This window comes from Ochotona princeps, chromosome 21 (genome assembly GCF_030435755.1).
Source record: "Ochotona princeps isolate mOchPri1 chromosome 21, mOchPri1.hap1, whole genome shotgun sequence".
In the NCBI taxonomy this organism is placed as follows: Eukaryota; Metazoa; Chordata; class Mammalia; order Lagomorpha; family Ochotonidae; genus Ochotona; species Ochotona princeps.
The window spans coordinates 26,080,132-26,107,262 of NC_080852.1; the positions used below are offsets into that span (position 1 = coordinate 26,080,132).

The window sequence follows — 27,131 nt, forward strand, 5'->3', positions numbered from 1 at the left end:
CTAATGTGCACCCTGGGGGCAGCAGGAGATGGCTGAAGTATTGGCATCCCTGCCAACCTCATGGGAGACCTGGATTGAGCTCCTGGCTTTGATCTGGTCCAGCACCAGCTTTGGCAGGCCCTTGGGGAGTCAACCTGTGGATGGAAGATCTCTGTCTTTCCAATAACTAATAACAAAGTGTGGCAGCTATCCAGGATGAAACATGTATGAACTCAGAATAAAATCAGTGCATATAGTAGGATACACACCCTTCCCCAAGAGAGAAGTCCAAGTTTAGTCCCAGAGCCAGTGTTTATTAGCAAGATGGCACCCAAGGGCAGCTGTGGCCTGGGCAGCAGCGTGGCACCTGGAGGCCCTGTGTGGCCACACAGGGCTATTTACACCCATGGCCTGCAGTGGTGGGCAGAAGGGAGCACTGGGGAGCCCTGGCAGGCCCCTCTGTTATCCATTCAGTTCCTGGGTTCAGCGGGCACAAGGATAGCTGTGGAGGTGCCGTGGGGCCACCCTAGCCAGGTCTGAGGGGCAGGGAGGAAGCAGCTGTCAGAACTGTCCCACCAGGACAGGGCTCCTCTCCTGTCCCCAATAAATAAGAGAATAAATACTGGGGAAGGGGCTGCTTCCACTGAACGCCCTCAACCCAGGCAGGGGTGTGTCTGGCAGTGATGGCAGCCCCTTCTTCCCTTATCTGAGAGCACCTGAGCCCCCTTACCCAGTCTCCAAAGCAGTCCTTGCAGCCATGGCCAGGTCCAGGCCACAGCATGGGTTGCAGGTGTGTACGGCCAAGGCACTCAGTCCATGCCCCCCAAAGGTGGGGCTTGCTCCCTCCCTGGGTCCTGTAGGTCTCTGGCAGCAGCCATGGAGCAAGTGAGGTGCAGCTGAGCTGGGGACTGAATGGTCCTGGCCCTTGCCCAGCCTGGGACAGCAGGCTCATATTTCTGCCGTCTCTGCCCATTGCGGGTCTGAGTTCCGGACACTGTTGCCGATGGGGCAGACTCTGTACAACCCACCAATAAATACTGTCTTTGACGGGGCAGGATGTGTATAGAATATAGATATTTTATATATTTATATATATATATATAGATCTTTTATATTAAAAGGGATAGGGGCTGGGTTGGCTCCTCATGGGGCAGGAGCAGCCAGCCTCAGGTGTCCGGAGGGTGGTGCCGGCGGTTCCGGGGCTTTTTCTGGTCCTGGGACTCTGGTGGTCTAGGTGCTCCTGGGGCCTCCCGTGGGCTGGGAGGAACGTGGCGCCAGTAGCCCTGGCAGTACTGGTGGATGAGGCCCACTTCTGGCTGGGCCAGTAGCTGGGCCAGCTCCTGGTAAGGAGGCGTGGGAGGTCCCACACCCACAGGCGGTGGGGCGCTCACGGCCAATGACGGGAAGAGGGCGGCATGGACGGCTTCTCGGCCCAGTACGTGCAGCTGTACCCGCACCACAATGTGCTTGAAGTTGTTCTCAGTGGCTGTGCAGGAATACAGACCTCGGTCGCTGAGCTGCAGGGCACGGAGCAGCAAGCCCTGCTCTGTGCGCAGGAAGCGCTCCTCAGCACGAATCTGCAAGCAGGGGCAGGGGGTAGGCTTAGGGGCTGCAGGACCACCCTCACCCCCCTGCCACCCTCACCAAGGTTGGCCCACTCTAGCTGTCTCACGAGACACTACGACACCCCAAATGAGGCCTGCCTCCAAAAGTTTGAACACAGTAGCCTCATTCCAGTAACTTCCATGTGTGTCACTGCACCAGGGCTGCCTGTTTAAGACCTGCCCAGGGGCTCGGCAGCTTGGCCTAGTGGCTAAGGTCCTCGCCTTGATCCCATATGGCTGCTGGTTCTAATCCCAGCAGCTCCACTTCCTCTCTATCTCTCCTCCTCTCAGTATATCTGACTTTGTAATAAAAATAAAATAAATCTTTAAAAAAAAAAAAAAAAAAAAAAAAGACCTGCCCAGGACCCTGTGGGGCAGGGCTCACCTCTCGGCGCCTGTCACCAGGATCTCGCTGGAAAAGCCACTTGACCGTGGCTTGGGGTGAGCGTGGCTGGCATTCCAGGAAGGTGGCACTTCCTGCCACGCCATACTGCACAGACTCCATGGCATTTTTGTTGGCTGTGGGGTAAAGAGTACGTTGAATGCTGGTCTACTGGTTGATGGGTGACAGGGACCCATGGCGCCACATCTTAAGGAGGTAACCTGGGACAGCCCAGAGCCACTCGCTCTCCACCCCACAGGCTTTGCTCTGCTGTGCGGGCAACCCCAGCCCACTCACCATTTGAGTTGAATCCACGGCACTGCCTGATGGGGTTCCCGTGCCGGACGTCCTGGCGACGGCTCCGCCTGGGTGGAGGGTAGGGAAGAGGATGGGCTCCTGATGTGGTTCTTCCCGGAAGCTGCACCCCCACCCCTACCTAGGGTCCTGGTACCGTGGAAACTCCACAGACCCCCATCCCCAGGGTAACAGTACAGCTACCACCAGATCCCAGAACAGCAGCTAACTGAAGGACCACACCTCTTAGAGGACGCTGTGTAGCGGGAGCAGGTCTGGCCATCCCAGGCGCAGTAGGGGTCCCGGGCGAGGCAGCAGTCAGCACAGGCAGCGCCATATGCCTGGCAGCGATGCAGGCTCAGGTGCGTGACACCCACAGCCGAGGCCACATATAGTTGTTGCTGGGGGCGGGGATGATAAGGACTGGGTCAGCTTCCTCCTTGCTGCCAATCTTCATCAGCAGGCAGCTGAATGTCAGGACTCCTTCTCCTTGTTCAAGGCCTCAGTTTACCCACCCTTGTAACAAAGGCGGGAGCCCAAAGGGATGCAAATACCACCCCCCCTTTCCCCTGGCCACCTTATCAGACTTACCCTCTTAGAAGAGATGGTCATGGTCTTAACAGGTGCTGGTTCCTGGAAGAAGGCAAGGGTCAACCTAAGACCTCCCGGCCCTACAGATGGGACCAGGGGCAGGTGTATGTGGTGGAAGACAGGACCGAGCAATGCCACACCCACCTTGAAGACCTCCACCTCTTCCAGCATGAGCTCTTCCACCTCCTGGTCATCCTTGGGCAGCACAATGACCTTCTGTACTGTCCCGCGGTCTGGAACAGGCCGGGCATGGCCTCAGTGGGGCTGGGGATGCAGGGGAAGGGGCACCAGCCTCAGCCCCTTCCCCTACCAGGGTCCAACCCCTCCCCGTTTCCCCAAGGGTAGTGGAGCCGCGCTGTGCCAAGGCTGAAGGGTTCCCCCAGGATGAGCAGAATGGCCAGGATCTGCCCCCAACCTACTGTCATGTGGGGCTTGACCCTCCGGTGTGGGGACTGGCTGTAGCAGGCGCATCTTTGTGTGCATGCACACGTGTCTGCCATCTGTCCGCAGGGGTCCCCAGGTACCCCAAGGATGAGGATGGCGATGGCCACGGGGTTCTCCCATGCCCAGCGTCCACTATTCCCATATAAGAAAAAGACTCTCAGGATGAAGAGACCAGAGTGGACCTTGGTGGACCTTGTTTGAGCTGTTCTAACTCCTAGCAGGGCAGGTTCCAGCCTAGAGGGCAGCACCCCCCACCCAGTGGGCCCAGCGTGGGAGGGGCCACGAGCAGCAGTGGGTACCTGTGCCCAGGAAAAGCACCTCATAGCGCCCGTCAGCTGCATCCACCTGATCTACAGCGACGGTGGTGAGTCGGTAGGGAGCCCCCGTGCGGACCACCAGGGGCCGCCGCTGCAGAGGGTACACGGCCTGGTACATGAGCGGGTGGCTGCGCATGAAGTTGATGACCTCATCAGGGTAGTCTTTGGTGGACTTCATAGATGGAGTGAAGGTTCCCCCAGGACACTGCAGGCAGGCAATGGGTATCAGCCCCACTGCCCAAGCTGCCCACCCTTCCCCTTGCTTCTCTCCTTAGAGCCCTTCCCCTGCCCTCTGTCTTCCACTCCCACCTTTTGGCTGGTCCTGCTCTGGACAAGGTCCTGTGTCACAGGACCAAGCTGCTGCCTGGGGCAGGTTCTGGCAGCTGGGACCCCAGCTTTTCTACCAGTTTCTCCTGCCTCCCTCCTGTCTTCCTGGTTTGCACAATGGACTTTAGGACTTTTTCCCTCTCCATTGGCTGTCTCCTCTGCCTGGACCCAGCCTGCAGCCTCTCTTCCATTCACCTCTGGCCATGGTGGAGGTGAGGAGCCTTCTCTGACCCCTGCAAGCCCAGGTCACAGCAAGACAGAGCAAATGCCACCTTCTGGGGTCTAGAGTGAGGGCCTTGTCCCCTGCTCCCTGCTGAATGCCCACAGGCTAAGCCAGCCTCCAGCTTTGGCATTGAAGATTGCCCTCTGACCTTCAACTCCCTAACAGGGACCCAGAGGGTCCTCTGCAGGTCAGCCCTACATCACTTACTGCTCCCTTCCTGATCCGTCCCGGGCTGTGCCTGATTTCTGGGTATTGGGTGTACTTCCCCCATTAGCCAAGAATCCTAGAATAGGGCACCCAGGCCTGTGAAGGGCTTGACCCACCATGGATCTTTCAGAAGGAGAGGCAGGAAGCCAGGCACACTCACCGTGCCAGGCCGTGGGTAGGGCATCTTCCCAGAAAAGGGCATCCACTGGTAGTTGGGGCCCTCCTTATGGGCAAAGGGCCCGTTGAAGACCATACGGATGTCAGCCATGGAGTAGACACACACGGCAGAACCACGGAACACTGAGCTGCAGGCAGGAGGCTGGGGATGGGCAGTGGACCCTGGCCCAGGGCCCCTCCCACGCCTTCCTCCTCCACCCAGGGTCCACAGTTCTCCCACAGGCAGATGTCCTCTGCCTGCCGCGCCCCCAGCCTCACCCTGAGGAAGTGAAGACGGCATAGATGACCGGGTTCCTCACATCCTGTGTCTGCTGGACAAACACATCCTCTAGGGGCACAAGGGAAAAGGACAGGGAGGAGGCCTTAGGCAGGGGCCGGAGGAGGACCCGAGGGCACTGCCTCAGCCTCTGTCCCCAGCTCACGGAGCTCGTCGAAGTGCGTCTCGATGCCGTCGTCACCAGGCACGGAGCAGACGAGGCGCGCCTTCAAGAAGGTGCTCCACTTGTTCACCAGGCAGCAGTGGCCGCCATCATCATTCTACGGCAGGTGCGGGGGTGCTAAGTCAGAGGGGTGTCCATCTGTGTCCTGAACCCTGTCCCTGACCCCGCCGGGGAAGGGGCTTCAGGCCTACCAGGCAGATCCGCCCAATACGTGCGTACACTGCTGGCGTCTGCGGTGCCTCTGCTGAGCGCTCGCGAAAGAAAAAGTAAAGTTTGTCATCGTTGCGCTCGGCGCTGTCAGGAATCAGCTCGGCATGGATGAAGGATGGGTCTGCAGCAGGGCGAAGCAGAGAGTAAGGAGGCATGATTCCTTCTTCCCAGCGACATTCCCTGCTTGACCACCACGCCCCAGCCACCTCGGCACTCACCATTGAGCCATCGAGAGTTGTACTGATCCGTGCGCATGGCTGTCTGTTTTCCGAGGGTGCGGAAGATGGCGGCATCTGTTCCCATGAAGTCGATGTACACGCCGGCATAGAGTTCCTCATCTGTGGGTGGCTGGCGGTGAGTCCCAGAGCTGCCCTGCCCACTGCACCACCCTGGTACTCAGTCCCTCCCTGCCTCTGCAGTTGACCAAAGGCTTAAGTGGCTGAAGGTAGAGCCTGGGGCAAGAATGGCTGTCCAGGCGGGCTGCCCCTATCCTTGCAGAAGGTCTGTGCATCGACAGCCTGGAGGGGACCCCCTAGGGAGGTGGAGGGGGACAGGTCATCACAGAATACAGGAAGACAACCAGGAAGTATGGAGCTGTGTTAGCTACCTCTACCGCTATCTCTAATGGAATCTACCTCATTCTGAGTTTACAGTATTGCACTTTTAGTAATGGCTATGTTTCACCAGTGACTCACAAAATTCTGGGAGTCTGACCCCCTGCATAGCCTCCTGCAACCCCTGCCCTGCCCTCTTCCCTCAGGGTAGGCCCTGTCTTCTGCCATAAAACTCCCTGCTCTGGGTTCTGCCATCAGACTGGGACTTCCTCACTGACCAACAGCAGAAGGATGAAGCCAAATCACTGGGCTGTCCCAGGCTTGCAGGTACTGCAGACAGGCAGACTGTCCTGGCAGCCAGGAAACAGGCCGAGTTCACAGGCAGGAGGTACAGCAGCCATTCCCAAGGTACAGGTTTGGGTAACAGCCCCAGCTCTCCCAGACACCTGCCCAGACCAGAAACACACATGCGCCCCCACAGCTGGCCACCAGGCCAGAGCTCCCTACAGGTGCTTTGATGAGGGCCTCAGACTACCTTATAGATATCTAGAGTGAGGTAGGGGACCCTCCAACCTCCCAGACAGACCCAGCTTGGCTGGCTTCTCACTCAGGGAGCCCATGGCAGGGCCCACACTAGCACAGAGAGCCGGAGAGAGGCTCATGCCCACTGCTTTCTGTGACCACACCAGGCTCTGAGCTGCAGTCCTCTCCCACTAGGGGCTTTGAGGACAGCCTGCCTCAGACCCCCTTCCCAGGAGCCCACACTCAGTCTGGGGGACTAGGGCAGGGTGGGGAACACTCACTGATGAGGGCAGAGGCCGTGTCAAGCTTGGGGTCGTATGGACACTTGCCCTTCCCTGACTCGAGTCGTTCAGGCTCCAGGTAGAAGATGTAATCCTGCAGGGCAGAGAGGGGCTCAGCACCATCCGGGCCTGTCCCCAGCCAGCGGGTCAGGGTCCTCAGGGACATTCTAAGCCCACTCCCTGCACTCCCAGAGCTCCTGAGGTTTGCACTTCATTTAGCCAGGTCTCCTGCGGCAGAGTCTCAGGCAACTCCTGGGAATCAAGTCGGGAGGGGAAGGGGACACGGGAAGGGAAAGGTGGGCATGAAGTGGACGAGGAGGGGTTCAGCCCCCTCCATGGTAACTGGCTCACAAAAACATTGGCCAGAGCCCTGTCAGACCACAGAGGCATAGCTCTGAGGTGAGCCATGGAGGGGCTGCGCATCTGGATGGGGCAAGAGGCATTCACCAGTCATCAGGTCTTGTCCTTGGCTATCAGGTCTGACCAGGCCATAGAACTCTGAGGCTCCAGTGTCCCCAGGCTCTGTGCCCTATCTGTCATCCTCTGCATGGACTGACAGGCTCCCCTGCTTTGGCAGAGCTCACCTGCCCCCGCCCCCAGCCTCCCAGACCTCCCCAGCCTCCCCAGGGAGTCACAAGTTAAAGATCCAGCTCAGACCACAAGGAATGGCCAACGCTGTTCAAGCCTCCTAGATGGCGGAAGAGAGGCTGGTAGGGATGCTGCAGCCAGGGAGAGCTCATGGGCCACAGGCAATGGCGGGGAGATGGGAGGGATAGGGGAGAGGAGAGAGGCAGAGGCAGAGGCAGGAGGAGGCACAGCAGGTGGCAGGATGGTGATGGGCAGGTGCACACAGGCCCACTTCCAGCTACACTCTGCACATGTGGCTTCCTGCACACACAGCCTGACACACATCCTTGCCAGTACATGGAGGCCATTACTCACACCTGCACACACACACATGCATACACACAATCAGAAGGGTCACACTCATCAGCATTCCCCACTGTAGACACACACACTCTTGTCATCCACCGGCAGCCCCTGCCCTCCTGCCCGCCCCTGCCCAGCCCCAGCTCTTCCACCCGACTCCGGTTTTGACAAGTGGACATATACCGCTTCAGGGGAAGAGAATCCCAGGATGAGGAATGTGTGGGACCCCTGTCCTGGGGGCAGCACGGGTCCCAGACCCCTAGAAGGAAGGTGTCAGACGGCCCACACGTGCCATGTGCCCACTCAGGGTGCTGAGGAAGGTGTGGTCAAGTACATGTTGGTGTACACTCAGGCGTGTCTACACACGTGTTCTGAGGGCAGAAGCAAGGCTCCAGGCTCCTGTCTTCCCCACCTGGTGGCTTCATCACTCTTGCCTGCAGGGGTCACACTAGGGCTGACATGAATCCAGTCGGGGATGCCTCCAGGACCTGAGGGCACTGCAGGAGCAGGGCCAGGATAGGGTGGGGGCACCGAGGTAGGCAGAGGGATGTCCCAGGGCAGGCTGGCCCAGGCTGAGTTCAGCTCCGGGGCCATGCTGCCTGGGGTAAGGCCCACCTGGCGTGGGGCTGTGGGCGTCGGGCGGAGGGTGCCATCCGTGGCTCTGCTGCCGCGGCCTCTGGCCACCTGTGTCTGCATTCCCGGCGTGGCCTGAGAAGATGAGGAATAGGGATCAGAGCTGGGGGTGGCAGGGGCTGGGGGAGCGGGCTTGGGCTGCCAGCCTCTCACACCACACAGGCCAGACACACCACAGGCCCCTCAGGAACGTGTGTGCACCTATGTGCAGGTACACACCCACGTGCTCCCTCTGAGCAGTCACTCTCATTTGTGCCCTACAAGCTCACACATGCGTCCACATGGATATGGAAAAGGGCAGAAGCAGGCGAAGGTTTGAGCTGGGAAAGGGGCAGTTCCCCCAGCCCCCTAGAACCAGAGGAGGAAGGCCACTTTCTCCCCATCAGTGGGAGCAAACCCAGGAGTCCTGCTTGTGATGCTGAAGCCCTGGGGCTTGGCCGCAGGGGCACACGCCCCACACAGGCAGAGCCCAGAGAGCTGTGGCCATGCACAGAGCTAGCGCTCCCTGTGTGCAAGGCCCAGCCCTTGGCTGCACAGCCTTAGCTCAGCACCTCCTCACCCAACCTGTGAGAAAGGCAGCTGTTAGCCCTGTTTTCAGATTCCAAGCCTCAGAGAAAGAGAACCGAGTCACTCACCCAGCTCACAGGGCTCAGGGCTGGGGGCTCGAGCCCTTCCTCCCATCAGGACCCTGGAAGGGCAGGCAGGCCCAGCAGAGGGGCACCCCAGAGGGCCAGGATGGGCCAAACTTACCTGGGCACGACGGCCACGGTTCACATAGGTGCACACTGGGTTGTAGGCACCTGTACCACACACATACAAGTGTGTTCGGTTCCAGGGCTGGATGAGCCTGACGAAGTTTCCGCACTCACCCTGGGGCCAGAGAGAAAGGTGTGTGGGTGCACGATGCCTGCCACACAGCATCCCCTACCCCAAGCCCACGACACTTACGTTGCCATCCTTGCCTGACAGTACACACTCCTCGATGCGCTGTGGAGAGGCTGCCCAGTGGATCTGCCAGAGAAGGGGTTGTGGGGCGGGGGGGGGGGGGTTGTTGATGCTGCCTGCTGGATGGGCCTTTGCCCTCACGCCCCCAACCCCACACCCACATCCTGGCTGGTGCTCACAATCAGGGGCTCGCGGTTGATGTCGTGCAGGTCCAGGGACAGCACGTAGTCCTTGCTGCCCACGTACATGCGGTCGTGGTCCTCGTCCTTGAGCAGGATTCGGTAGTCAGTGGTGTTGAGCAGGAAGTTAAAGAAGTGGGCCGTGCCTGTGGCCTTAAGCTCTATGGGCAGAAGGCAGCGTGTGACGTAGGACCCTCAGGAGACCACTCAGCCACACCACACAGAGGGGAGACAAGGAGGACCTCAGTGCTTTCAGGACTCCAGTCACACAGTTATCTCAAACCTCCAGCTCCTGGGCTCCTTGAAAGGCCCAGAGGGCAAAGCTGGGGCAGGTGGGCAGGCCAGGGACTGAGTCATTGGCAGGGGCATCACTTAAGCTAAGCCCAGGTCTACGGCAAGCCCTGGGGCTGGTCTCAGTAAAAAAGATGTGGGCACAGCAAGGGTGTGTGATGGCATCACAGTCTTTGCTCAGCGGGGCTGACACTCCCAGGCATGGGGGAGGCAGCCTCCTATAGGGGCCTACAAGCGTTCCCTCAGCCACTGGGGTTGGGAAGCAGCTTGCAGACGCTGGCATGCAGCCTGGATACCCTGTCCTCACCCGGCTGCCTGCTAGACAGAGAGTACAGCTGGTCAAACAGCAAGGTCCCTGCCTGCTCCCAGACGGGTTAGGCAGGATGCCGGAAAGCTGTGCCGGAGACCCTGACCACGCCAGACCCCATAAGGCGGCTCCTGGCCAAGCTCGCAGGCCACTGGTTCTCTGTGCCAGGGACCCCAGGGCTTGGGGCATAGCCCAGCAGCCTCAGCCCTCCCACCTCCAAGAGGCTGGGGGACATGTTCCCCTTCCAGGTGACAACCAATGCCTGCAGCAGGACTAGAGTAAACCTGGGAGCCTGCCTGGAGTGAGGGGTATGAGCAGATCCCTAGACAAGCCCCTTCTATAGCAAGCACCAGCTATTTTCAGCTCAGCAGGAGAGAACATTGTCAGGAGGGTGATCTTCACAGGATGTCCTTCATCTCCCCTCTCCACAGCTGGCAACACCTCTCACAGGTGATGCAGGCAAGGGGGTGGCTGGGCCAGGCCTGCCTCCAGGACACCTGGAGAAGAGAACAGCTGGAACCCCAGGCCCTGGACACAGCCTGGAGGTACAGGCAACAGGTAGTCTCATCCCAGCCATCAAGGTTGCCTTCCATCCAGGGCAGCTGTCCTCGACTGGTCTGGCCAATTCTGCCTACCAGAGACCCTGGGATGAGCCAAGGGGCCTGCCTTGAGAGCAGCTGTAGATGACAGTTCTGGAGAATGCTGGGACACACACATGGAGACTCTGAGGGGCTGGGGTATAAAGAGAGGTCTTGCTGTGTCCAGACCTGTCTGAGCAGTAACAAGGGAATACAGGTGATGACCTTGGCCAACCACGGGGACGCAGGGACGCCAAGGGATCAAAGGGCCGATCCCCGCATGGCTGTGGCCTCACCCGCCTGTCCGGCGGCGCCTTTGAAGTCCTGGGCAGGGCAGCCTGGGCACCTGCCCTGCACCTGTTGTCAGGCCACCCGGAGTCCCCTGCCTGGCCACCCAGCCACAGTGACAACAGGAAAGTAAACACTCCCCTACCCCCAGGACTGGGAGGTGGCCAGAGAGGAAGTGGGGCTGCCAGCAGAGCCCCCCCAGGCTGGGAGAGCCCGCCAGCGGTTATTTATACCCTGACTGGGGGCATGGCCTTGCCTCTGCCCTTACTCATCCCCACGGGCTAGGGGCACTTTGAGGACAATGCAAGGGAGGACACCGAGGCTTCAGGGAGCACCCTCTGAATCAGGCACTTGGGGTCACATCTTATCCCTAGAGACTTTATCAGCCACACCGCTTCTCCCCCACACCCCCACCAAGCCCTGCACCTCTATAATCCATACACTGCCCCTCCACTGTGCCATGGCCTCCCAGGGTGCCCAGTTCCTTCCAGCTCCCCAAGCTCATCCCTGTGACAATCAGGGCCAAAATCACTCAGCAGGTACAGAGAACAGGCCCAAGTAGGGTCAGAAGCCCAGCCTTGTGCTCACAGCACCCAACTGGAACAGGAGTGAAGGGGGAAGGGAAGTGACACGGAAGTGACCAGTGAGTGTCCCTGTTGGGGCCTTCCCAAGTCCAGAACTGAAGTGGAAGTCAGTCCTGGAGGTGGGGCTGCCTGACAGGAGGGCCAGGCCGGAAGGTGACTTGTCCTCCCTCCACGGGGCACATGACTCAAGACCACTGGCCCTCTCCCAGGGGCTGCGGGATATGGCGTCAATGGTGTTGGTGTCACAGGACATGACGCATCAGTCACAGTGGAAGCTGGCTGGGGGAAGGGAATGCGTGTCCATAGCTTGGGTCCACTGTCTCTGAGCCCCATTTCTAGACTGACTTGGGGCCCCTGCAGTACAGGTGACTCTGGTGGGAGGGGAAGTTGGTTCTACTCTGGTCCCAGAGAGAGAGGCAGAGAGAGCCAGGTATTCCCTTCATGGGCATCTCTGCTTTCGGGGGAGGAGAGCGAGTGGGCCAGAGTCCCCTGCTCTTTGCTTACAGATGTACTGTCTCTTGGAAACTGTCCATGCTCCACCCGTTCCCACCCCTACTACCCCATTTCCCAGGCCTGGGGAGGGAAGCAGAGGAGGCTCTGGGGCAGGAAGGGGCTTCCTGTTGACTCAGCCCCCATCTTGTGTCGGTGTGTCCCTACCCCACCCCCAATCTGGAGGAGCAGAGCTAAAAGCCCAAACCAGTCACTCACGCTGCCCCACAGAAGAGCCACTAAGGCGAAGGGAGAAGGCATTTTTCCAGGGTTGTCTAGCGAATCAGGGCTCTAGCCTGGTCAGCCTGTGCTGGGGGGCTAACTTCACCTGCCAGGCAGAGAGATGGGGGGAAAAGGGAGACGAAAGGTCTGTTCTGGGCAGGAAGGCTGTGTGTGGCAGAGGGTGTGGTACTCACTGCTCCCCACCCCCGCCCCACCCAGAGACGAAGGCACAGGAAGCCCTCACCCCTCCAGAAGCCCTGACCAGAGCAGGGCTACTTAGGGAATCCTGAGTCTCCTCTGTGACACCTACAGTGCCATCAGGGGCCACATCCTACTGGGCCCCTAAGGGACAAGGACTTGGGCCAAAGGGGCCAGAGGTGGCATCAGTAGTGAGGGAGGGAAGGGTCAATGTGGACCCAACTGGGTCATGACCTCAGACCAGTGCCCACTTCTACCCAGCTTGGCCCAGGTCCAGCCAGGCCTGACAGCCAGGGCATCAGCCCTCTCCCTTTGCCATGGGGGAGGGGACTCAAATCATGACCTGCAGGGGACAGGAGGGGGATGTGCCTGGCCATGCCCTCCCCCCGGGGGAGGGATACCCACCCCCCACACTCTTCCCCAGACTGGGCATAGCTTGGGTGGGACAACATCCGGGAAGGACTTTCCCGGCACTAGGAAGGAAGGGCCTTTTCTGGCATCGAACACCTCATTTCCGTAGTCGTTCCCAGCCTCTAGGCCTCACCCAGGGCCACTGGATGCTCAAGTCCAGCAGGGCCTGGCCCAGGTCCAGGGGGCTTCATCCCATGGTGGGGGTGTGTCCCCTCATCTCTGGGAAGCAGGTGGCGACGCCTACTTGAAAGAAGGCAGCAGGCAAGGGCAGGCCCTGTGGAGGCGTGTCCACAGCCCCCTGCTCTGGACCCCGGCAGTGGGCCTCACCCCCTGCTGCCTGTCTCTAGGACACCAGGTCGGCCACTAGCAAGGCAGGGACTGCAGCAAAAAGAGGGGTCTTAGGGTGGAGGTGAGCACCCCGCCCCCTTGGTTATAACTCCACAAAGCAGCAGGCTCTGACTGACAGTGGCACCTCCCCCTAAGGGCTGGGTGCTAGAGATGATGGACAGGTCCCCACCGCCTAGCTCTGACCTCTAACCTTGCGTGGGCTGGTGCAACCCTAATCCCTGAGCTGAAGAGAAACAGGGTTGGGTGTGGGTGTGTATGTGTGTGTGGGGGGGTGCGTCCTGGATTTTCATTCAGGCTTCATCCACGGAAAGGATGACCAACCCAAGATAGAGGAGGGGGATCCTGAGAGAGCCAAGATTGGGGCAGCAGGGACACAACAGGAGTGCCAGGGCCTAGGCAATCTCTACTGGTACTGCCTGGGCCTAGAGGGAGTAGTGGCCCCTCACCTCTCTCTCACTCCCCCTCAAAGCTGTGAGGGGCCCCAGAGAAAAGCCCAGGGGGCTGGACTGGCCCCCTGGCTCCTGGCCTAATCCTCTTTTAATGAGCGGCCAGCCGGAAGGCCTCAGCCCCTGGCCATAGCCCTGCCACCCTGGGAGCCCCAGCCAGGCAGAGCTGGGGGCAGGGTGGCCCAGAAGCCCTTGTATGCACCCTGTCTCTGCTCAGCACACCCTGACTCTCAGCCCAAGGCTAAGAGCTTCACCAGTGGCCAGGCTATCCCAGGTGGCATCTGCCTTGCACCCACACTCACAGGGGAGGCTCTCGCTGCTGGTCCAGTCCCTCCTCCCCTGGTGGTTCTGGATGGGAGCCCCAAGAAGCTCAACCCAGGTTTTACCGTGGGCTTAAACGGTCCCCTTGCTGGGACTTTGCTCGGGTGCTTCTGGCCTTCCCAAAAACCATTCATTCAGTCCCCAGCCCTGTACCCCCACCCTGCTGCCACTATCACCATGCTTGCCAGACTAGAGACCCAGCGACCTCCCTAGAAGCTATGCACCCTGCCCCTGCCCCCCTAGGCAGGTGAGCCAGGTCAGTGCCAACAAAACCAATTACAGCCGCTCTCACCCAATTAGCAACTAATTATGGCCTAGTAGTCCATTCAACATAATTAACATGTAAATGACTTCGCATGTTTATATTCAATAACTGCTCTGATTGAATTTAATTTAAATGTCTGAACTAGGGACCCAGTTACCGTATTTCACCACCTAGAACTGCACTTCCCCATCCCCAAAATTCTGGCTCCTGGGGGTAGCGGTAGGGGATACAGGGTGGGGACAGAGGTGCTTATAGGCCTTGAACCTCTGGCACAGCCACCCCAGTGGTATAGGGAGGCGGTGGGGTCTGAAAATCCCCCAGAGGGACCCTGACGAGGGTCCCCTAGATCGAGGGGCCCTTTCTTCAAGCTGCTGTAAACATCCTCGCTGTTCAGTAAACAGTGCGCTGGCCGCCAGCAAGGCAGAGCCGCCCAGCTGGGCGAATGCTCGGCTGCACATACCCTCCAGGTTTAGGGAATGGGGGGTTGAAGCCAGTGGGGCCAACCACCCTGTTCCCACGCCCGTTCCGCCCCAGTGCCCACCTGCTCCACCCCGGGAGAGGATAGCCTGAGAGCATGCAGCTCATCCTGGAGCCAGGAAAAGTTGGAAAAGAAGAAGCCACAAGGTTTCCTGGACACACAGCCCACCCACACCCACAGGCCCACAGCTCGTCTCCCAAAGGCAGCCCGCAGCTTCCCACCACCAACTAAGGTGCTTCCTGTCCTTTGCTTGTCCCAAGGGCCTCACAGGACCTGATAGTTCTAGATGGGGCCAGGAAGTCCCACATGGACCCGAGAGGAGTATACAGTTGCCCAAGAAAGCACATACAGGCATGCAGCCACCAGGCAGAGGTCAGAAACCCAGCTCAGCATGGGAAGGACATGCGTGGGCAAGGGACTTGGCCCAGAGTGGCAAGGCAACCCCTGGCAGGGTGCAGGAAGTGATTGCATCCAGTAAGCAGGTCACACAGGAATGTGCCCCAGGAAGGACAAGGGCTGGCAAGAGGCCCTGATCCCAACGGAGAAAGAGGGGACACTCCATGCCTTTCTCAGGTGGGTAGGGTACAGAGCAGTGGAGTGTGTGCCCCCAGCTTCCAGCCCCCAGCCAGGCCCTCCTCCCACATTCCAGGCCTAGCCCGGAAACTCCTCACTCCCTCTTCCACCACCACCTCCTCCTCCCGAGGCCTCCAAAAGACAACAAACTCTCCATGGCTCATTTACTCCGATAAATCACCCAGACAGACAGGCCAGTCCTGAGGACAGGCTGGTGGGTGTCAAGACCCTCCCCCTGCCCCAGGCCTACCCCCATCTCTGCTGCTCTCCTAGGACTCCTAGGGAACACTGCAGCCCCCTCACATTCCCCAACCAGATTCCTAGAGTGTCCCAGACAGGCCCTGCCCCTCCATGGCATTCTTATGGGGAAACTGAGGCACACAGTAGTCAGAGGCATGCTCAGGGTCAGCCCCAGAGTATGCACTGAGCCAGATCAGGTGCCCAGGCCAGACTTGGCCAGCAGCCACTCCAGGGAAGGTGCAAACAGGCACTCCCCCCGCAGGCCTGGGGCAGGGTAGGAAGGGGGTGATCAGAGCAACCAGGCAGGAAGCCTCGGGCTGAGGGCCCCTCCTGGTGTACCACCAGCTTGGTTCCTGGGTGCTGCAGAAGCCCACAGGACGAGTTCCAGCTGTCACCCTGCTGGTTGCTGCATACAACCCTTAGCCAGCAGCCTTGCCCGTCCAGCAGAGAAATAAAACAATGGCCTCGGCCAGCGGAAGGGAACAGGGGCATCTGCACGGAGCCCCAGAATGGGAAGAAGCAAGGCTGGTACAGACCGTACAAGAGTGTGTTTAGGTGAGAAGCTGAGGCTGAGTGTGGGTGAAGGAGGAAGGCAAAAGAACGGAAAGGGGTGTAAAGCTGGGCCTCCAGGCTCCAAAGACGCCTTGCTCCCCAGAGCAGCCAACTTTCTGTAGGTCTGGGCCCACCCCAGAGTGACACACCAGCCCAGCTTGCTGGTGGCCCCAGTGGGAATGCCACATGGAGGTCCTGCCAAGCCCACCCCCTCTGGCAGCCATTGCCTAGATGCCATTCTTTGCTGGGTCAGGAACAAGGATCAGGGTCTGGAGCCCAAGAGGCTTCCACCGGGCCCCTGGGCAGAGTGGCAGCCTGGGTGTAGGGCTGCAGGTCTGCCAAGCCCTGGCGCCCCCGTGAGCCAGGATCTGGATTGAGATTGTAGCCTTCTGGCATCCAGGCCCCTGACAGAGCCCTCTTGCTATTTCTAAGAAAAAAAGCAGCAGGAATCCTCTCTGCTTCTCCAAGGGCTCCCTGGAGGCAGGGCCTTGATTCCCAGGATGGTGCAAGGGAGGGCAGGCCAGGCTAACCTGCTGCTGCCCAGCTGGTGCCCAAGTAAGCAGACCAGGTTGGGCTGCCCCGGCACCAGCTGCCAGGGCCAAAACAGCATCCTGGAAGAGGGCTCACTGCAGCTGACCCAGTGTCCCAGCAGGCAGGGGGCTTATCTCAGGGTAGGGGTTGAAGGGGAGGGAGCCACTGGGAGGCATCCACCCTCTCCAACGGCGCGTCTACTGCTGGAACTTCTCCATGCTCCGTATTTAGTATCTGCCATGAAACAAAAGAGCTTAAAGCCACACGGAGCTGCACTGCATGCAGCATGCCTCCTCCTGCTCTTCTGTGCCTGTAGCACCCTTCTGCTGGTGAGATGCAGCCTCTTCCACGAAGCCTGCCAGATGTCCCTCAACAGGGTACAGGAGCCTTCCTGCAGCCCTTTTCCAAACACCACCTCCCCAACCGGAGGGTACAACTCTTGAGAGAGCACAGAAATGGGGCAGACAGGAGCCACAGTAGGGCTCCAGATTCCTGAGACACCCTTTGCCAGCCAACTAATGCTCACACCACTCCCATCTTCCAACCACACCATCATCTTCACTCCCCATTTCCAGGAAGTTGTGGGGGAAGTGAGAGACAAATCTCCCATCCCTGTCTACCCACAGCCAGGAAGCAAGTATCAGGCGATTGTTTCCATGGGGGCCACGCAGTGGGAAACCCGGGCTCAGAGAGGTTCAGCCAGTTGCCTGAGGTCACAGAGGCAGATGTGCCTGCCTCAGGACTGGACAGCTCAACCACCACCTCCCTCTGTGCTGGGTGAGTAGCTGGAGGTCTCTGGGCAGTCAGGTGCCAGCTAGCCAAAGCCCCCAAGTAAGCTCTGAGCCATCACAACCTCAGGAGGGTTCAAGGGTCAGAGGCTCATGCGCACACAGCTGCAGGGAGCTTCGAGTCCACTTGGAGGCCCACTGCTTCCCAAGCCACAAGCTGAAGATGCCCTCAATGGCTGGGGTGAGATTTTTATCTCGGCGGTTTCTCTTTAAATTCTTTACGATTACGAAGCAGCGGGGGCTGCCAAGGAACATGATTTACTCCTTGAGCATGCACCAGCTCCTTGCTTAGTGCCAAGGGAGGCTGGAACCAGGGAGGGGGGTGGCGCCATGCCAGGGAAGCAGAGACCAGGCTTGCGCTGTGGAGGCCCAGCCAGTGGCGGCCTCATCCAAAGCTTGGCTGGACCTAGGAGGGCCACAGCTGCAGGCCCAGGGCCCTGGCCTGGCTGACTCAGGCCTGGCCTTTCGGCAGGCTCTTGAGCCAGCACAAGAACCCCGTATGCCCACTGTTTGCAAAGGCCAATTCCCAGCCACAAGTAAGAAGGTGCCGCCTGCCCAGCACCCCTGGTGTCACCCTTGATCTTAAAGCTCCCGGGCCTCCTCTCTTCTGTAATGAGAGGAGCTCCAGGTTCAACTGGCTGGCCACTGTGGCCCCTAGGAAGGAGGGCTAGGGGGATTCTGATGCTGCACCCAGGCCTGATGAAGGCTCCCCCACTTCCACCTCCAGCCGCTCTGACCACTCCCATGAGTGACAGGAAGGGGCTGTGACCTTCCAATCGCCTCATCTTCAAACTTTGGTTCTCTGTGGCTATAGGCAAACATGGTGAGTAGTACCTACCCACACACTCACCCTTCCCCACAGAGCAAGCAGGCCATGGCACGGTCAGACAGGGTCACACACTCTTCTCCTCTTGTTTTTTCCATCCCTGAGCTGGGAGGGCTTCCCAGGGGAGGGGGGCGGGGCCTGGCCAGCTTTGGGGGGAGGTTGGAGAGGAGGGGAGAGACTGGATTTCTAGGCTGGAAAAGAACAAATCTGAATGCTGCTGCTTCTGCCTGCCCAGCATCATCCCAGCCCTTTCCTGGGGAAGTAAGGCCGGGCATTGCAGGATCTAGGAACTCTTCCTGACTCGCAAGATAGCTAGAATCACCAGTGTCACCAGTAACCCTCTCCGCACACTCGGTTGGTTCTGGGACAGGGTTGGACACCACCAGGGAAGCCACTGAGGCCCCATGAATTTCCTTCCTTCCTCTAGAAACCCCAAGAAGGGCCTGCTCAGGCCTGAAGGGACCCCACCAACAACAACCTGGGTACCTGCTAGGACTTCTACTGCCTTCATCCTCCCTGACCTCCCCTAGCAAGACGACCTTCTGCTCTGGCTCCTTACTTCTGTCTCAGTTTCCCCAGTAGCCTAGCCGCCTCATGCCATCACAGCCCCTTCCTCTCTGGCCACACACCTCTTGGCCCCACATCCTGGCCACGGCCAGCCGAGGCACCAGCGGCACGTTGGGGGCAGCTTCCTGGGAATAAGGAAATACTCTCCATGCTGAACAAAAGAGCTGGCAGGGGCTCTGCTCTCCCTGCTGCTGCCTGGGCGGTGGGAGGTGCCCCAGGGTCTGGGTCATCTCAGGGTAGGTAGGAGAAGGAAGTACTTTTCCGCCCAGAGTCCGCTCCTGACTCTTGGGTAAAGCGAACCCCACGCCCTGGGCAGGCGTGGGTAGGGGATAGGAGGTGCATGTATTCAGGAGCTCCCCAGGGCCAGGACACAAAGAACACACTGCCTGTGCCTCAGCCCTCTCCCCTGAGCGTGACCTTGGCTATGCCGCCAATAAAAGCACAGGAGAGGGGCCACAGCAGCCCCCATCCACCTGGTCCCCGAATCCCCTCACTCTGCCTCGGCTCTAGGCCTGGCCAGGGTTGCCTGGGCGGGAAGGGCGGGCAGCAAGCCCATGCCTGGCCCAGTTCCTGCTTTTGTTCCTTTATCTGCCTTGGGTGGTGTGGCCCTTATGCCAGCACCTCCAGCCTGAAGGGTCTGGCCCTAGCCAGGCCAGAACTGGCATTCCTAGTGAAGCGGGACCCAAGGTTAGACCCGAGCCCCCAGAGGCCAGAGCTGGCAGTTGCTACACCCACCCAAGGCACAGCTGGAGAAGCTAAGGCACAAGGTCCACGTGACCAGCAATGCTTCTGAGGGCAACCTTCTCTGGGCCCCTCATGTGCAGCCAGGAGAGACACCCCCCTTGCCAGCCCAGGGCCTGGCTTCTCTAAGCACCAGTTTCCAACCTCACTACCGTGAAGATCTATGGTTAAAGACGACTTCTCCTCCACAGCTGAGACAGGCTAGTCTCTGGGACAGGGCCTTGCACCCTGCCCCGCCAGGCATCTCCTGTTTCCTGAGCCAGTCTGATTGGTCACTACCTGACTTGGTCATAGCCCGATCCTGAGGTCCTGAGGATTCAGCAAAGGGCTGGGTGTCAAGTGATATCATAAATTAGGCCACGAAGCCAGGTGAAAACAGTGGACCTTACAGGTACAATGGCACAGGGATGGACAGGCAGGGGTCCTGCAGCTGCACCCCAGGCCACAGCTGCACTGCAGGCAGCACCCCAGGCCCACTGCCAGCGAGCTGGGCTTTTACTTACCGCGGGTGTCAGCTTGAGAGCTAATTGAGAGGGAATCGACCAGACCGAGGCGATGAGGGCGCCAGCCAGGCCAGGACACCAGGGTTCTATTTCTGGCCTCGCCTCTGCCTCCTCCTCCTCCTCCCTGCCCTTGGCCCTGCCCTTGCCTGGGCCTCAGTTTCCCTCTTGGGGAAAACAGGAACAAAAGCCTCTTGGAGTTCCAGCTCCCTGGTCCCTCACATGGATGATCACAAAATCAGAACTGGTGTGGACACCTCACGGCCCCTATCAGCAGCTTAGGTTGCGGAGGCAGGGAAGGCAGTCCCTAAAGATGTGTGCCTGGAAGGGTGGCCACAGCAGGCATCTCACCTTTCCACGCCTGGGGAAAGGGATGCTTCCTCTCATACCCCAGCCAGGGCCAGTCCTCAGTAATTCCAGACATGGGGACAATAAATTGTTTATTCCCCACTTCCCATCAAGTTGCCGGAGGAGGGGCCCTGTGTAAGGCAAGGCCTGGGCCTCGGCCAAGCCCAGGGAAGGCAAGGTCAGCTCAGTCTTTCACTCTAATATGGTTGTCTGGAAATCTGGTCAGCCTGGGCTGAGTGGGTCCCACCCAAGACAGAAGCCTGGACTAAGTTACCCCTGACCAGAGGAAGGCCAAGGTTGGGAACTTGGCAAGGACTCCGGGTCCCTCGGGCCCCACACCCTAGGCTACCCACCTCAGTGGGAGATTCTGATCATGCAACTCCCTCCCCAAGAAGGTGGATACTGAATGAGCCACTACCATACTCATGGTTTCCATGTACACCTGCCCAGTACATAGTGAAATGCAAAGGTGACGGGGCTGGGGACAAGCCTCTCCTCACTCTGCTGACCCTAACCCATCATCAAAACCTCCTCCTAGTGATTCCAAGGCTGAGTCCTTGCCAGGACATGGGCAGCATCCACCCTCCCGGAGCCCATTAGGTAGCTGACAAACCATCACAGCCAAAGGGGTCCTCCTAGTGTTCCGGGAGCCCTCCACAGGTCCCACTGTACCTAACCGTCTAACCTTCCACCCCAGAGGCTGACCAGGACATGCCCAGATACAAGCCCATGGCAAGGAGGGGCCTTTGCCAGCCTGACTTTGGAAGTAGTGACCTGTGCCTCTTCCTAATGAATGCAGAGAGTGAGACATTCGGAGACCAGTGCCAGAGCTCTCAGCCTGAACCTGTTAGAGGTCTGGCCTCAGAACCCTTTACCCAGGATCCCAGGGCATCCTGTGTGGTGGTACAAGTCATCCTCTCTAGGCCCCAACCTCTCCCCTCTCTCCTATGCAACAGACCCAAGTACCAAGGTCACAGGCTGGGACCTGGGGAATAGGAAAGGAAGCAAGGCGGCCTCTTACCTTTGAAGGAGAGCCGGACTCGGGGTGTGGCCGGGAGGTAGTCCTGGGTGGGGGCAGCTGGCCAGGCCGTGAGTAGCAAAGCCCAGAGGAGGAGGTCAGCGACAGGCATTGTGGGAGGGGCCTAGGGCCCAGGAAGCAGGTTCAGCTCTGTGGACACCTGGAGGGGAACAGAGTCGGGCAACGTGAGGCAAGTGGGGCAGACTGGCTGACCAGCCTCTCCTGTCTAGCTCTTCCCTAGGAGCCTCCACTCCTCAGCTGAACACAAAGGTGGCTCCACCCCGAGTCTGCGTCTGGGTACAGACCACATCAGGTTGTCATTCTTTCACTATTTATTTGTTTATTTATTTGAAAGGCAGAATGACAGAAAGATAGGGAAACCTTCCATCTGATGGTTTACTCGCAAATGACTACAACAGCCACACATAGCTGGGCCAGACCCAAGCCAGGAGCCTGGGAATCCATCTGGGTCTCCCACGTCGTATGTGGCTGGGATCCAAGTTCTTAGACCAGCATCTGCTGCCTTCTCAGGCACGTTAGCAAGACCAGAAGCAGAACAGCCAGCACTCCACTGTAGGATCCCAAGCAGTGGCTGAACCCGCTGTGCCACCACAGCTCTCTTCCACCTGCCTTTGCCTGGGAAGGGGTCTCCGATGGGCCTAAAGACCAGGTGACAATGGGTAGTCTGGGGGCAGATAGAGCGCAAACTCAAACCTGGAGCATTCTGAATCCCACTTGCAGGGCCCAGCTCCAGCAAGTGGTCATGCCTGCCCACCTCCAACATCCCCAAAAAGTGGGGGGCGGTGCTGCTGCTTCTCCCTCCCCACTTCCAGGAACAGGGGAAGAAGAGATTCACCCCAGCCGAAACTCTCCTCCCAGCACAAGGAGATCTGGACCTGATTATTGGGGTGGGGAAAAGAGCGGGGGAGATGAGGAGACAACACAAGCACACAGCCCAGAAAGAGAGAAGCAGAGAGTAGGGGAGCCCATCTTACCACTCCCGAAGCAGGAAAAACCCAGGTTAGACTAGCAGAAGGACTTCCTGCAAGGAACCACTCCAGCTTTAGCTCCAGAGGGAGTCAGAATGGCCAGAGCAGGTCATGGGGCAGCATCTGAGCCAGCTGCTCTGTGTCCTTTAGAATCCTCTCCAATACACATACCCCACATACACCCAACAGGTCCAAGTTTCAATACTGTGTTTTTCAAATATTGTCTCCCTAGGCAGGCTGGCTGTTGGATAAACGCAGCCCAGCACCAGTTGTCAGAACATATTGCTCCCTCCGGCATCAACCAGTGCCAACTCCCACCCCCACCTGGAGGCACTTGGGGGAGAGTGGGGGCAGCAGCAGCAATAATAACGTGGACCCCATCCCCCAAGTACAACCAATGCAACCCCTTCCCCCAGAGTAGACAGGACCCTGGGATGCGGTGGCCTGTGACTCCACTGGCCTGACTGTCCAGGCAGCAATGTCCCTGCCCGCCCATCCGCTCCCATCTGATTCCCATCCGCTCCCATCTGATTCGGGCCTTGAGGCCCTGCCTACTTACAGCCACTTCCCGAACCCTTTGCAGCAACCCATGGCAGGGTTCCTCAGGCAGGAAGCACAGCCTGGCCCGGGCCCTGGCCCTGTCCTCGTGCCTGCCACACCTCCTCTGTTCCTGTTGGGAAGACACTGCCTACTACCACAGATGGCCCCTCCCAGGGTGGCTGGCAGGGGGAAGGGGCAACAAGCTAGCTGACAGAGTGACAGATTTTGACAAGGGGGCCCAGCAGGAGAAAAGGCTATGCTGCACCCTCACCCTCAGGGTACACCTGGGAGGCCCCCACCACTCACTGTGCAGACACACACGTCCACACTTGCATGCCCACACACGTCCTCACAAGCTTGAGTTTGCTCAAGAACTTGACCTGCTGGGGAGGTGGCACTCAGGGAGCTGCAGATACCTTCTGCCCTAGGGCGGGCCAGATGCAACTGAGAGTTCAGACCTTGGTTTCTGAAGCTCTAACTAGTCTGCTTCCATGACCTCATGTTCCCCGCATCCACTCTCACAGTGACAAGGTCAGGGTCCTCAAGCACAGAACTGCAGTGATCCAAGGTATGCAGAAAGGAGGGGAGGGCATCTCCCTTAATACTCTGGCTCTTTAAAGAGGCAAATAGGGGATGCTCAAGTGGGCTGGGGCCTCAGATCCAAGTCAAGGCCCCCTCTTTGGCAGCCTGGTGAGTGGGGGGGGGGGAGAAAAGGAGAGAGAAGGAAGAGGAGAAAAAAAGCAGGACAGAGGGGGAAGAGAAGGGGGTTTCTCTAGTCCCGGATTCCCTGCCCACCCCTGGACACCTTCCACGCATCCACAGGCCCAGACAGCCCCAGGGAGACCAAGCCCAGACCAGTGGCCAGAGCAGGAAGAGCCACCGCCACCTGGGAGCCCACCAGGAGAGAAGAGAAAGGAGGGAAGGAAGGCTGGCGGGAGGGAGTGAGGGAGGGAGGCAGGCGGAGGGAGGAGAGAGGGAGGAGAGAGGGAGGGACGGAGGAGAGGCGCTGGAACAAAGAAACGAGGAGCTGGGGTTGGCAAGGGGTGCAGGGAAGGGGCGATCGGAGCAAGGGCTCCAGAGGCACCTGGGGGGCAGGACAGGGGGCCAGGTAGTCAGATTGTCCAGCACGATCCAGACCTCCCAGGCTCAGAGTGTGTGCAGTGGGGGGAGGTCGGACAGCCTGCCTCCTGCTCCGGCTCCAGGCAGGGACTGAAGGAGGCTGGCTCCTGGAGCTGTGAACTGGGCTAAGGCGGAAGGGAAGCAGGAGCTAGGGCTGTAATGGGGTTGGGCGGGTGGGGGTTTATTCACAGCACCCCCCTCCCCGTTACCCAGCCTTCAGACCCGCCTCCCCAAGAGCTCCTCCCCGGCTTTTCAGCTTCCCCTTCCCCCAATACCTTCTGGACCAAGAAGCAGAGCCATCCCAGCATAACTGGGACTGAACCCCCACCCCTACTCTGTGGCCAGTATTTCCTGGTCAAGGTCACCTGGGCCTTGTTCCATCCTCCCCCAAGTAGGTATGCAGAGCAGTGGGGGCTGAGGCTAGGCAGCAGGCCTGATCTCAGGCCCCCACCTCCGCACTTCCGGGCCAGACTCCTACAGAGCTGGGGGAGCAGCACAAGTAGGCATGCCGCCCCCCCAGGCCCACTGCCCCAGTCTAAACTCTAGACCTAGGGTGCAGGCACACCCCCTGGGCATCCTGGTGAGAGACCCCTGGGGCTCATTAGACCCTCGGGCTGGGACAAGATTCCCCCAAACCCTGAGTGCACTTTCCTTATCACTCCAACTGGGACAGGAGCTGCTGGGAGACAATCAGTACCCTGTGTTGGCCCAACTCCAGGATGGACACGCAGGGTGCCTGCAGTCTGCCCCCTCCCCAAGCACTAATGAGCAGCTGCGGAAACCAAGCTACCTAGAGAACCAAGAGTTACTACTCAGCCAGCCAGCCAGCCAGCCCACCTGCCCGCCCGCCCCTATCTCCAGCCCACTCCTCTTTGCCAGCACTGCCTGATTCCTGGGCCACCTTGGCACCATCCCATTCCACCAGTTCAGGGCAAGCCCACTACGCCCCTGCTGCCCTCTGTCCACTTCCCTACTCCCCTTGTTCAAACTAGGGCTAGAAGGAAGACCCCTCGGCCTCTCCTTCCCAAAGCTAAGTGCTGGCAGGAAAATCAGGCGTTGGGGAGATCCTGGAGGGCTGCCAGGGTCTTCAAACTGGGACATTGAGGCAGGGTAGGCACAGCTCCGGGGGAAGAGGGATGCCTCTGGCGCCGGCAGAAGGGGATGGGAACTCCAGCTCCAAGAGAGGAGAGGGAGAACGTGGAGAAGCACTCACCCACTCAAAGCCTTGAGGCAAAAAGTTGCTTTGCACGCTGCTGACCCCGCAGGCCCCATCACCCAAACCCACACACCCGCACGCCGGCTAGGATCCAAGAGGTCCCGGCGTGCCGGGACAGGTATACGAAGCCCACGCTCTCTGGCCACGGGCAGCTCCCCGGCTCTCCAAGTCCCACTCCCCGGACACTTCTGTGGAGTTGCGTTGCCTCAGGTCCCAGAGGGGTCGAGGAGTGTCCCGGCCGTCTGCCCACTCCCTCGGGTTCCCGCCGCACTCACCTCTTCCGCGGTGACCGGGCCTGAGTGCCCGGGCAGAGGCAGCGGCGGTGGCGGTGGAGCAGTTCCCACTGGGCAGACCGGCGCTAGAGGCCCCCCGGGGCCATGGCCCTGCCCGCGCCCTCCCGCTGCTGCGCCTCAGCCGGGCTCGGCGCCGCAGCCGCGGCTTAACCGGTTCCGTGGGCTTCGGGCACGTCAGCAACCGAGGCCCCGGGCCCCAGCCCGGGCCATGGGAAGGATCAGGGGAGCACGGGGCCGCCTCCCCCGGGGCGGGCTGCGGGCGCCCCCTGGCCGGCGCACCGAGGGCGCATTCCCCTGCGCGGGGCGCGGGCGGTGGTGCGCGCTCGGCTTCGGGGCGCTGCGCTCGCCTCGGCCCGGTGGCGCTGCGCTCGCCTGCCTTGCCGGAGCGGGGCCGGGCGGCCTCGCCGAGCTGCACCGTTCCTCGCGGCGCGCCCTGCCCCTACGCTGCGGTCGGGGACCGCTGGACCGCCGCGGCCGGCTCGCTAGCTGCTCTGGTCTCGCGGCCGCCGGCGGGACGGGGCGCTTGGAGCCGCGCGGGGAGCGCCCGCAATTGGCCGCCCGTGGGCGACATTTGCATAGCGCGGCCCCGCCCCGCCCGGCCCGCCCGGCCCCACCCCCGGGGCGGGACCCGCCCGGCCGCCGCCCCGCCCTCGCTCCACCTGTCCGCGGGGCTGGGTTCAGGGTTCCCGGGCGGTGGGCGACCCGCGCCGCCGCCGCCGCCGCCGCCGCCGCCGGGGGTTGGGGAGGCTGAGCTGCGCCCGGCATCCCCGCCCCCGCTTGGCGGGCGGCGCCCCCGCCCCGCCCTGGCTTTGTCTCTCCGTGGATACACCGCAGACATCGCGCCTGGTGTTTACCCGGCACTCAACTCCCTGGCGAGAAGGGCGAGCACGCCGGGGGAGCAAGGAGCCGGTGCTCACCTGCGCACCCCCTTCCGCGTCCTTCCTTCCCACTCGTCGCCGACCGCGCCCGTGGCTCCGCGCTGGAGTCCCGCCGGCTCCGGCCCCGAGGACCTGTCCGGGCCGCTCAGCAGGTGGCGGTGCAGCCCCTGAGACGGACGGATGGTGCCGCTGGTACCAGAGCAATCCACCCACGCTGTTCTGCCCAGCTACCTGTGGTCACCTCAACTGCCAGTCCCATTTCAGGCCAGCAGCTCCCACAGACCCTTCCCTTGCCGCAGAGGAGCCAGATGTGCTGCAGTCTCCTTTGCCTTCAAGCCATCTGGGGAGCAGTCAAGGATTCAGCGACTGACCAGCGGCCTACCTGGACCCCAGGCAGGGGCTGTCTGCCCACGCCAGTCCAGCCCCTAAGATCACAGCTTCCCTAGCCAGGACCCTGTGACCCTGCACACTCAGTTCAAGTCCAGGGGCATTGGTCCTCCATGTGTCCTCTTCTTTCTCCTCTCTCCTAACGAGAGCCTCCCCCACGCCCCAGTTCCACTTCTTCCCCGCGCCACGGGAGTGTGGAGTGTGAGGGGTCCTGCAAAGGGTCTCCTGATTCAGAACTTGGAACCTGTCCACAGGTTCCAAGTGCGTTTGGGGTGGGCATCTGAGGCAAGGAAATACCAGCCGGGGACGATGCAGGTACCAGCGCCACTCCTGAGGTTACCCCACGGTGCCACCATCACCAAAGCAGCTGGGGCCACCACCAGGACAGTACCCAATGGCATCCTTTCCACCTGTCCATGGTGTCCCCACGGCCAGCCTCTTCTGTCACATTCCTCTTCCTCACATCATGGTCACCAAGACAGAGCTGGGAGGACTCACCAGCGCCTCCAGGTGCTGGGCTGGGGTAGAGATTCCATTGATCTGCTGTTGGAGCTCCACTC

At 60.2% G+C, this 27,131-nt stretch overlaps 1 protein-coding gene across 2 annotated transcripts; it reads right to left on the bottom strand.

The window, feature by feature from the left end:
* Positions 1–274: 274 nt before the first annotated feature.
* Positions 275–25,850, bottom strand: SEMA3F (semaphorin 3F). 2 transcript variants are annotated; one of them, XM_058678595.1, is made up of 19 exons: positions 25,289–25,850; positions 21,153–21,309; positions 9,240–9,400; positions 9,064–9,126; positions 8,866–8,985; positions 8,098–8,190; positions 6,553–6,646; positions 5,414–5,533; positions 5,177–5,316; positions 4,968–5,082; positions 4,804–4,873; positions 4,529–4,673; positions 3,594–3,816; positions 2,995–3,083; positions 2,851–2,892; positions 2,503–2,660; positions 2,263–2,330; positions 1,969–2,102; positions 275–1,556 (listed from the first exon to the last, which is right to left on the bottom strand). In XM_058678595.1, the coding sequence occupies exons 2-19, from the start codon at positions 21,259–21,261 to the stop codon at positions 1,146–1,148; spliced, it is 2,355 nt and encodes a 784-aa protein (XP_058534578.1). In that variant the 5' UTR covers positions 21,262–21,309; positions 25,289–25,850; the 3' UTR covers positions 275–1,145. The 2 variants fall into 2 exon arrangements, with proteins under 2 accessions (XP_058534578.1, XP_058534579.1); XM_058678596.1 differs by lacking the exon at positions 8,098–8,190.
* Positions 25,851–27,131: the final 1,281 nt, after the last annotated feature.